Genomic DNA, 11,663 nt, shown 5'->3' with positions numbered 1-11,663 from the left:
CGCGTGTCTCTTACCCAACCCGTTCAACAATGTTGAATGTGTTCAACACTTCCCTCCTCCATGTCATCTCTCAACGCCATTCAACTCCCCATTGGAGCTTCATCACATGTTGAAACTCACTTTCAACACAACCATTGGACTTGGTCTTAGTTGTACCACTGAAGAATCATTCATTACTTTCTTAATTTTGTCCTACTGAAAGAAAAAACGCGTCTATTACTTTCACCTTTTTTAAATTTTTGTGTCACTCATTATGACTAAAGCCGAACGAAGCTTCGTGGAACTTACTACTAATTATCACTTGCTATTTCCTCATATTATGAATATAGGAAAGAATAGAACTTAGAATTTTAAGAGAACACACTCTAACAACGTAGTTTCATCTTGCTACTGCATCATAAACAGGTAATTAACCTTTGTCTTTTTTTGCCATTTTCCTCCTGCTTCACGACGTGTTTTTTTTTTTCGCACTCTCTTCTTAACTTATATTTATAATATATTCATTCCTTGGTTTTGCAGCAGTTGTAATGGCTATGCAAATAAATATAGGTGCTTCTTCTTCTTCTACTTTGGAGGTGGCTTCAAATTCTTTTGATGTTTTTATTAGCTTTCGTGGTGATGATACTCGTAGAAAATTCACAAGCCATCTTAATGAAGCTTTGAAAAAGAGCGGTGTTAAGACATTTATAGACGACAGCGAGCTTAAAAAAGGAGATGAGATCTCATCAGCACTGATCAAAGCCATTGAAGAGTCATGTGCATCTATAGTCATCTTTTCAGAAGACTATGCTTCTTCAAAATGGTGTTTGAATGAACTCGTCAAGATTCTAGAATGCAAGAAAGATAATGGACAAATTGTGATACCAATTTTCTATGAAATAGATCCATCTCATGTGAGAAATCAGATTGGGAGTTACGGGCAAGCCTTTGCAAAGCATGAGAAGAATTTGAAGCAGCAGAAATGGAAAGATGCTCTCACCGAAGTCTCCAATTTATCTGGGTGGGACTCTAAAAGTTCAAGGTAAATAAAATGAATTATCCATCTAATTTATTTCATGTCACGACTTGTCTCTAATATAGTACAAATAACTATGCATATTGAAGGAATATAAATGGAAACATAAGCCCTGGTATCTGTGTACTAGTTTACTACATGTTTTATTGTTAAGGGGACAAAATGGATTGATTCGATGGATTTAAATTTCGATGAATCAAAACAGTTCATTAATCCATTAACAATTTAATAAAATGTCTTTTAAAACATTCAATCTAATCCATCCATTTATGAAATTCATCCAAACCATTCAATTATGAAATTCATCAAAACAATTTTTTTATTAGGCCAAAGTAAGTTTTTATTAAGAATTAGAAAATATTGAAATAGTTTTTTTATTAAGAAATATGGCACGAATCAGTTTTCAATAATTTTTTATTATAATTTATTTAAAATGTTTTATGTTAATAAATAATTAATATTAATTAAATAGGTGGTGGTGCTCTGGCCACAAATTAGAGATCCGGTTACCTGCGGTAGTTTACGGCGAAGCTATGGCATTAATCGGTGGTGCTTCGATGTTGACCACCACCTTATTATAAATTTATATTAACATTATATTAATTATTTTAATAATGTATTAAATTTATAGTATTTTAATATAAATTTTTGACAAAATATTTTTTTAATATTAAAATATTAAGTTAATTTCCATATTTACATATTTTTCTATTTTTTATTTATTGAATTAAGCTAATTTAAATTTTTAATTTTTCAGTTTTGTAGTTATTAAATTAATTTTAAGACATTTCACAAACAATTAATATTATTGTTTATAGTTTTTTTACCTTATGTTTTTTAGCTATTAAATTAATTTTATAAATACATTGTTTATATTTATCAAATGAATGTGTATTATCATTTCTGATTATCTATTGAATCTTTAAAATAAGGTGTTCATATAGATTTTCAATTGGATAGATTGAATCCAATTAATAAGTTTTTTGTTTGATAAATGCATTCGATGAATTAAGCAATAGATGTATCGAATGGATGGATCAAATTATCATCCCTAATTTTGAGAGTCACAGTTTATTTTGCATTCAACTTGAAGAAAACACTTTCAAACATTGATATTATTGTTGTACCTTAAATATTCATATCTCACAATTTTAAGAAGTAGTACGATCCAACATTCATCATTGGCTATATTCTTTTAAGGATTTTTCTATCATGTGCAAATTTGCACATGATAAGAAGTTTAAATTAGTAATTTTGATTAGGAACTTGTGTTTTTTATATTAAATATGTAACATTTAATCAACAATTGTTTGTTTTCAATGAAAAGTTACTTCTTTTAGTTACCTTAACATGTGCAATATTGCACAGGTCTTCTTTTAATACTTCATTAATTTGCTTTGGAAATTCATTGCCTAGAAAAAATAATAGAAAACTAATCAACCTACTCTATCTTTGAATTTTCATTTCATGAAATCTATTTTTTCCTTCTTTCTTTCTCAATCATAATGACAACAAATTTTATGCAATTCCCCTAAAACATTATGTATATAATTATTATCAGGACAACATGAATGTTGACCTTTTTTTTCCCTTTCCATTCATATGTTAGGATTGAATCAGACTTCATTAAGGACATCGTTAAAGATGTTTTGGAAAAACTGAATCAGAGACGCCCAGTTGAAGCCAATAAGGAACTTGTTGGAATTGAAAAAAAATATGAAGAGATTGAATTGTTAACGAATAATGGGTCAAATGATGTTAGAACGCTTGGATTATGGGGCATGGGGGGCATAGGAAAGACCGCTCTAGCAAAAAAATTATATGATAACTATTGTTCTCAATTCGAATATCATTGTTTCCTCGAAAATGTAAGGGAAGAATCAACTAAGTGTGGACTCAAAGTTGTACGTAAGAAGCTGTTTTCTACATTGTTGAAGCTTGGTCATGATGCGCCTTATTTTGAAAACCCAATTTTCAAAAAAAGACTTGAACGTGCAAAATGTTTGATTGTGTTGGACGATGTTGCAACCTTAGAGCAAGCAGAAAATCTAAAGATTGGTCTGGGACCAGGTAGTAGAGTCATTGTCACAACAAGAGATAGCCAAATATGTCATCAATTTGAAGGATTTGTGGTACGTGAGGTCAAGAAATTGAATGAAGATGAATCTCTTCAACTATTCAGTTGTAATGCATTTCAAGAAAAACATGCTAAAGAAGGATACGAAGAGCTCTCAAAAAGTGCAATTGGATATTGCAGAGGCAATCCTCTAGCTTTGAAAGTTTTAGGTGCGAATCTTTGTGCAAAAAGCAAAGAAGCATGGGAAAGTGAATTGGAAAAGATAAAAGAGATTCCTTATGCAGGAATTCATGATGTGTTAAAATTGAGTTTCTATGACTTAGATCGTACTCAACGTGACATATTTCTAGACATTGCCTGCTTCTTCTACCCAACAATAAATGAATTTGATTGTTATACACAGCGAGAATACATAATAGATCTATTTAATGCTTGTAAATTTTATCCAGCAACTTCAATAGAAGTCCTTCTTCATAAATCACTCATGACTTTTGGATATTGTGATCGAATCCAAATGCATGATTTGGTCGTAGAAATGGGACGAGAGATTGTTAAGCAAGAAGCTCCGAAAGACCCCGGAAAAAGAAGTCGATTGTGGGATCCCGAGTTAATTTATGAAGTATTTAAATACAACAAGGTAAGTGGAAGACTTAATTACTTGGATATATATATATATATATATATATATATATATATATATCAAATCGAATATTTGATTATTAAGAAGAAGCTCCTAAATGAATGTATATAATTGATGATGAAATATAAGCAAGATAAATATGTATGACAACCTTTGCTAATTATATTATTCTTTTAAAGGAAAACCTTTGCTAATTATTATTCAAAATTTTGTTTTCAGGGAACTGATGCTGTTGAAGTTATACTATTTGATACTTCTAAAATTGGTGATGTATACTTGAGCTCCAGATCCTTTGAGAGCATGATCAACTTAAGATTACTTCATATCGCCAATAAATGCAACAATGTGCATCTCCAAGAAGGTCTTGAGTGGTTGTCTGATAAATTGAGCTACCTTCATTGGGAATCATTTCCACTTGAGTCTTTGCCATCAACCTTTTGTCCTCAAAAGCTTGTAGAACTTAGCATGACCCATAGCAAGCTTAGAAAGCTTTGGGATAGAATTCAGGTACAAATTAATTAATGTGTTTTTATATACTTGTTATTGTTAGTTTGTTCATTTCTATAAGCTCATTCATATAGTTGTGCTTAATTATATATGTTCAGATTTCTCTTTTAGTTAGTTAATAATCATGAGTGAAATTTAATGATTTCTGAACAATGTGATGTTTCTTTCTTCCTACAGAAGCTTGACAATTTAACAATCATTAAACTTGATAACTCTGAAGACCTGATTGAGATTCCGGACTTATCAAGAGCACCGAATCTTAAAATATTATCTCTTGCTTATTGTGTAAGTCTCCATCAACTCCATCCATCCATTTTCAGTGCCCCCAAGCTTAGAGAACTATGCTTAAAAGGTTGTACAAAGATTGAAAGCCTTGTAACTGACATTCATTCAAAATCTCTCCTAACACTGGATCTCACTGATTGTTCATCCCTCGTTCAATTTTGTGTGACATCAGAAGAAATGACATGGTTGTCGTTACGTGGCACAACTATCCATGAATTTTCATCATTGATGTTGCGTAATAGCAAACTAGACTATCTTGATCTAAGTGATTGTAAGAAGCTTAACTTTGTTGGGAAGAAGCTATCAAATGATCGAGGATTAGAGTCTCTTTCAATATTGAACCTTTCAGGATGCACGCAAATCAATACATTGAGTATGTCGTTCATCCTTGATGGCGCACGATCTTTAGAATTTCTATATCTGAGAAATTGTTGCAACTTAGAAACCCTCCCTGACAACATCCAAAACTGTTTAATGTTGAGTTTCCTTGAATTAGATGGTTGCATAAACCTTAATTCACTACCAAAGCTTCCTGCATCCTTGGAAGATTTGAGTGCCATTAACTGCACTTATCTGGACACAAACTCCATTCAAAGAGAAATGCTTAAGAACATGTTATACAGATTCCGCTTTGGTGAACCTTTTCCAGAATACTTTTTATCTTTACTTCCAGTTGCCGAAGTTCCATGGGGGTTTGATTTCTTCACAACGGAGGCTTCAATCATTATTCCTCCTATTCCAAAAGATGGATTGAATCAAATTGTTTTATGCGTCTTTCTCTCTGAGGGGTTAAATCTTACTTTTTCCGGAGTTGATTGTACTATATATAATCACGGAGACAGAAGCAACGAATGGAGTATAAGTTTTGTGAATGTGAGCGGGGCAATGATTTCAGACCATGTACTGCTAATCTGTTCGCCTGCTATTTGCCATCAGACGAGGGTGGATAATGATCATTACAGCCTTTCATTTGAAGTCAAACCTTATGGTAAAGTCGGGGAACAATTGTCGTCAACTAAGGGGATAAAGGGTTGTGGGGTCATCCTTGTACCTAGCTTGGAACGTAGTTTGGGGTTGGATGGTAGTAGTAGCCGAAGTAAAGTTGAAATTGTTGAATTACCCTTCAATGCTCATCAAGTTTCTGATGAGTTTGATCAACATTCAAATATTGATGATGATGAAAATGAAGATGCCCAACAACAACTTCTTATTACCCCAAAGAAAATGAGGAAGACTTGAATTATAAATCTTCTTGTGATTGTTCAATAGGTACAAATTTCCAGCCACTTTCTAATTTTAAATTCAATATTTATTTATTTTTGGTTTAATTTCTCTTTTGACCCTTAGTGATTGTGCAATTTTGATCCCTACTACTTTTTTGACTGATTTTGGCTCCTTTTGTTTCCCCTTTATGATTTTGGTAGTGTCCCCCTTTTAATTATTTTTTTTTTTCAACTTATACATTGAGGTGAGATAATTTAATTGTATCACTTAACTCTCATAGTCATGTGACTTTTCTTATTAGTTAAAAATGACAATGTTTGAAATCCTAATTTCTTGACAAACTGATTTCTGGACTTTTCCATTTTAAAACGGTCACAGAAAAAATATCATGACTCAATTGCTAAAAAAAATATTGAGTTCAAAAGTGAAATTAAACCTTTATTTTATAAAACAAAAATAATTAATTTAATCCTTCAAATAAATAAAATTCATTGTTTGAAAAATACTTCTGATATATTGTAGAAAACCATGTCAGATAAATTGCAATGACATTGTGTTAACTTAAAACATTTCATTGGACAGGTCTTTTGCTGCAGCAGCTCCTAGAAGTGTCAAAACGTCTATTTCTCTCTGTGTGTCAAGCTAAACGATAAGACAAAATCGTAGCTTTCATTGAGAAGTATAGCTTGATGAAAACTGCTCTTGACACATATGATAGAGCTAAAAAACATATGTAAAAGACGAAAATGCCCATGTAGCAGTTTACTACCGAAGTAAAGAACCGGCTGCAGTTAACTGCTGAAGTGTGAAGTTTTTTTTTTTTTTTCTTTTTCGTCGGCAGTTAACTGCAGTCGGTTTCTTACTTCGGTAGTTAACCGTTGCAGGGGCATTTTCGTCATTTACATGTGTTTTTCAGCCCTATCATATGTGTCAACAGCAATTTTCTAGCCTGATGGAGTGAATTGGTAACATAAAGTTGTATGAATGTAATAAATTCACCCTTTCAATATTTACAGACATTACCTTTGTAGAAATCTTCCTAATTTTATTCAGTTATTTTGTATCTTGTTTTTGTTGGTATTAATCAATAATGATTGTGTTTTTATTCATGGTATTCTTCTTATGCATTATGATGTTGGAAGCTGTGACATTTGGCCATTTATTTATTTTTAATCAAAATAGATGCAAAGCCGCGGTTGAATTTAGTTTTTGATTAATGTTAAGGTACCAGTTTACAACATGTTTCTATTCTTGTGTTGAATCTTCTTGAACATGTTATATGAGGTTTGTAAATACCTCATCTCTTCTTTTGGTTATATTTCACCGCCATCGACCAACAACTCTCCTCTTCCCTCCTTTATGTACAAGACTCCAAAGGTGGTAAATTGTCATCTTTTTCGAGATCTCCTTTAGATTTGTACATTTATTACATACTTTAAGCTTTTATTTATTTTCATGTTTATATGCATAGCCCCGAAAAGGTATAAAAGGAGACAACTGTGAGAAGAAATATAAAAGGTTAGGTTTGGGAAAAACATATCACTTCATTTGTTTCATAATGAGTGTCATTTTAGCCAAAAAAAAAAATATTTCAACAAGAATGTCACTACGATTTACAAAGCTATAGCGTAGTACAACTCTTGTGACTCATAGCCGTTTATTAGCTTCTTAAGCTATTGAGGTTTACATGACCGTATCTTTATATAACTTCACGTAACTTATAGAGTTGTAGCCGTTTCTTAGGTTCTCAGGCCATCCCCAATGGTGAGGTCTTCACCATTTAAGATCCGGTACATAATAGGTATGAGAGAAATTTTTTGGAGGTCTTATAAGACCTAGTGTCTCACTTAAGACCCCCAAATCTTAAGTGGGACTCGCACCTTTTTAATATTAAAAAATGGTTATATAATGATATAAAGTTATTGATAGTTGATTTGTGGATACCATTTATGGAATATGTGTGAGATGCATGGTTGGAGGAATTGAGTGCTTATTAGGTATTGATATTAAAAAATTATAAATGAGTGATATGTACACGTGAGACCCATTTAAATACTAAAAAATGGGGGTCTCCAATGTGGATGCTCTCACAAGCACTGTGACCATACATTTGGCGTAATTGGTGAGATTACGGTGGTTGAGATCATCTCCGACTTGAAGCAAGTTACCGAAGATATATATATATATAGGGACTGGGAATGGACCTGGTGGGAGTTTGAAGCTTTTGCCACAAATTATTGAGATTATGATGGCTATTGTGGCGGCGATGAAGAGGGCTAAAAGGGTCTTTCGAAGGAGGAGAAGGTCCATTGTTTCGTGTTTTTGTGTTTTGTGGTGTGTTGAGGGGGTAATTGAAATGTTATGAGTGGTTGTTGGGTTTTTATAGAGAGGTTTTGATTAGGGGTGGGCATAAAAACCAAAAACTGAACCAAATTGTTGAACTGAACTAAACTGAATTGGTATTGAACCGAACCGGTATATAAAAGTTCTGAACCAATCCACACTTAGAGGAGCATTTATTAACTCAACCATTTTTGAAGGAAAAAAAAAATTGAACTTAACCCAAATTAAACCAAGAAATAGTGATTGACTCATTTCACTCCAAAATCCAAATCTCAAATCGCGAAAAGCTTCAATCACAAGTCCTAGTCCACTCAAACCACCCAAAACCACCGTGTTCGGTATAGTTTTCGGCCACCACAACCTTGCTCCGCCTCGTTCATTTTTTTTATGTTGTTTTTATTTTTTCCTGAGCGCATTTTGATCTCTCCGTGTTCTATTTGATTATGAGATGCGATCCCTCTCTAACATTGTGTTGCAATTCCTTTCATGTTTGTTTATTGCTTTTGAGTTAGATTTAGGCCTTGTTCTGATGAATAGCTTAATTTAAAGCTTATTTATAAGCACTTATGTATAAGTTGTTTTTTTAACCAAATATAAATCGCTTAATTTGCAGCTTGGTTTATTGCTTTTGTAATTGAGATTTGTAGCAATGAAAGATGCATTTGTAATTTCGAATGTGGAGGGAAGGCAGGTAAAAAAGCACCAAAAAGGGATTGTAATGCTTCTACTGGTCCTTGCTCTAAGGAGTGTGGTGATTCTTGTTGCAATAACAAATGTGCTAGTAAATACAATATAGGTGTAGGATATTGTAGATCTCTTTTCCTACCTCTTGCTATGTGTCAATGCGTCTATGCATGTTAACTCCATCTCATAGGATCATACATGTATTTGATCGAGTATATTACCTATTTTGAAATAACAAATAAGTATATGTTATGATCATCGAAATAAATATAGAATATTTTGTTGCTTTTCTTTACCATTGACTTAAGTTTTGCCTTTTTTTAGTCATATTCGATTTGGATTAGGGATGGCAAGCGGGCCGGCCCGCCTCGTTTAAGCCTACCACGTCTAAGCCCGCTTAAAACGGGACGAGACGAGCCGAGTCAAATTTGGTGGTCGGGTCCAAAATTTCACCCTGCCCTGTTTAGTTGCGGACAAACGAGTTGGCGGACCGGCTCAGCAAACGAAAAACTTTGTTTTTTAGAGAAAAAAACTTTTTTTAATGTATTTTTTTTACAACTTAATTGTTAAATATATATATATATATATATATATATATATATATATATATATATATATATATATATATATATGTTGCTTTTACCATTTTGTTAAGTATATGTTGCTTTTATCTTAAAAAAAATGCAACGAATAAATTTGTGGCAAAAAACAAAATAATTAATAAATTGTCGAACTGAATATCATACTTAATCGCAAAATAATGAATATATGCCAGCATAAAACAAATCCAACAACCAAAATAAATCTAAAAAGATAAAGGTAAGTCTAGAAAAAAAAAAAAAATACGAGATAAGCGGGCCAGCCCGCCCCGCCACGAGTTCATCCTATTTTTTCAACGAGTTAAGCGAGACGAGCCAACTATAGCAAGCGAGTTCAAAAATTGGACTCAACCCGTAAAAAATAGTGGACTAAACGGGCCGGCTCGACGGGTTGGACCCGTTTGCCCAAATGATATTTTTTTCCCGTATTTCAAATACCACTCCTTCGATCCCCAATCAATTATCTATCTAATCATGACCACATAAATGAATTTTAAGCGAAATTTATTTAAGAAAAAGGGAGAAATAGAAAATTGGGGCACATAAAGTTAGCTCTAGAAAAGAAATTTAAAAAGTAAAAATCAAATCAAGAGTTTGTCATGTTAATAGAGAATGAGCTGGTGTTATGTAACTATGATTCCTTCAACTCTTAACTTGCGGTAGAATGATTCTATAAATATCTAATAGTTTTTTTTTTTTTGAAGGATATAAATATCTAATAGTTGATGATCCCTTCTTCATCAATATATATATATATATATATATATATATATATATATATATATATATATATATATCATGCTTAATTTCTCTAGCTTTATTATTCCTCAAGTTTTTAAATATTTCCAAGTCTTAATCAACATTAGTAAAAATAAAAGTCTTAAGAAATAAAAAAATATTAATATACCTTCCCTTGATACGATGCTTGAAACTGTTTATGGAAGTACTACGTTAATTCTTTAAAAAAAAAAAAAAAAGTAGCGAGAAATTTTTGTGTAGGAACGAACCTAACCTATCATTCTTACAAACAACAAACTAAAATATGACACTTCATTGTTTTTCCACCATAAATGGTGTTGGTGGTGAATGGTGATGGAAGATCACGAATTAGTGGTGGTGGAGAGAGAGAAAAAGGGTTGATTTATTTTTTTATAATTATTTTAAAAGAAAACAACGACGTGTCATATTTTAATTTGTTGTTTGTAAGGATGATAGGTTAGGTTCGTTCTTACACAAAAATTTCTCAAAAATACTTGAAGAATCATCACGAAAAAAAAAAAAACAACACAGCCGTGTGCTATTTAAATAGAAAAATATCATTCCGAATTCATGCAACTATCTATGTTAACTCCATCTCATGGGATCATAGATGTATTTGATTGAGTTCATCTATGATCCAATTAGTATATGTCATTAAAAAATTATAGGCAAATTATACTGTACATCCAACATATTTGAGTGTATCGACACACCAACCCTTTAATTTTATAGGTAAATGAATTGTTTTTTTTAAGAAAAATATTATTTTTTATCATTTATAATTATAATGATTAAATCTTAATCATCAAAAGTGTAAACAAAATATATTTTTTTAATTTTTATCGCTCCTAATAGAGAACTTTGATTATTTTATACGATAATATGTAAAAAAAATTACTATGATTCTTATAAACAAGGAATGATGCATTTTTCTTCTGAAATCATATTTTTTAAAATATAAAGGCCGACAAATAACTATTTATTTCATAAAATTGATCGTTAGTTTATAGATTTATGGAACAAGAGTACCGGTACACCTCAATTTACGAGTGTACCGTAGTTCCCAAAATTATATGTTATGATCATTGAAATAAATATAGAATATTTTGTTGCTTCTCTTTACCGTTGACTTTACACTACTTAAAATTCTCAATTTGCCTTCGGAAATACCTGCGGATTTTGAAATATTTCCGCAGGAAAGCTTTTTCCTGCGGCATTTATCAAGGATTCAGGTTCCCAGCTAATACCTTTGTGGGTAACTGTTTCCTAAGGATTTTAGGAACCGCAAGAAACATACATGCGGATATGCTTGCGAAACCTTTGGGCTGTGTTTGAAGGTATACCCTGCCCGTGACCCATGTTTAAATAATCCTCATGTAAATCCACAGGAAATTGATTTAATTATTTAAAAAAAAAAAATTGCACTTAAAATGCATTCGATGTTTAAATTCCTTTTATTTATTTTCAGTAGATACGTAACAAACTACTTGTACTATACAAACTTAACTGGCAGTCCCTATGTTAAATCCT

At 32.0% G+C, this 11,663-nt stretch overlaps 1 protein-coding gene across 2 annotated transcripts; it reads left to right on the top strand.

Annotated features, from left to right (window-relative positions):
- Positions 1-243: 243 nt before the first annotated feature.
- On the top strand, positions 244-6,857 carry LOC11438719 (disease resistance protein RPV1). 2 transcript variants are annotated; one of them, XM_024776687.2, is made up of 6 exons: positions 244-405; positions 520-1,021; positions 2,625-3,729; positions 3,952-4,239; positions 4,417-5,793; positions 6,331-6,857. In XM_024776687.2, the coding sequence occupies exons 2-5, from the start codon at positions 528-530 to the stop codon at positions 5,761-5,763; spliced, it is 3,234 nt and encodes a 1,077-aa protein (XP_024632455.1). In that variant the 5' UTR covers positions 244-405; positions 520-527; the 3' UTR covers positions 5,764-5,793; positions 6,331-6,857. The 2 variants fall into 2 exon arrangements, with proteins under 2 accessions (XP_024632455.1, XP_024632456.1); XM_024776688.2 differs by having other exon boundaries at positions 245-405; positions 523-1,021.
- The last annotated feature ends 4,806 nt before the right edge of the window (positions 6,858-11,663 follow it).

The sequence above is a fragment of the Medicago truncatula genome, chromosome 2 (assembly GCF_003473485.1).
Source record: "Medicago truncatula cultivar Jemalong A17 chromosome 2, MtrunA17r5.0-ANR, whole genome shotgun sequence".
Lineage (NCBI taxonomy): Eukaryota > Viridiplantae > Streptophyta > Magnoliopsida > Fabales > Fabaceae > Medicago > Medicago truncatula.
This window is presented reverse-complemented; position numbering and strand designations above follow the sequence as displayed.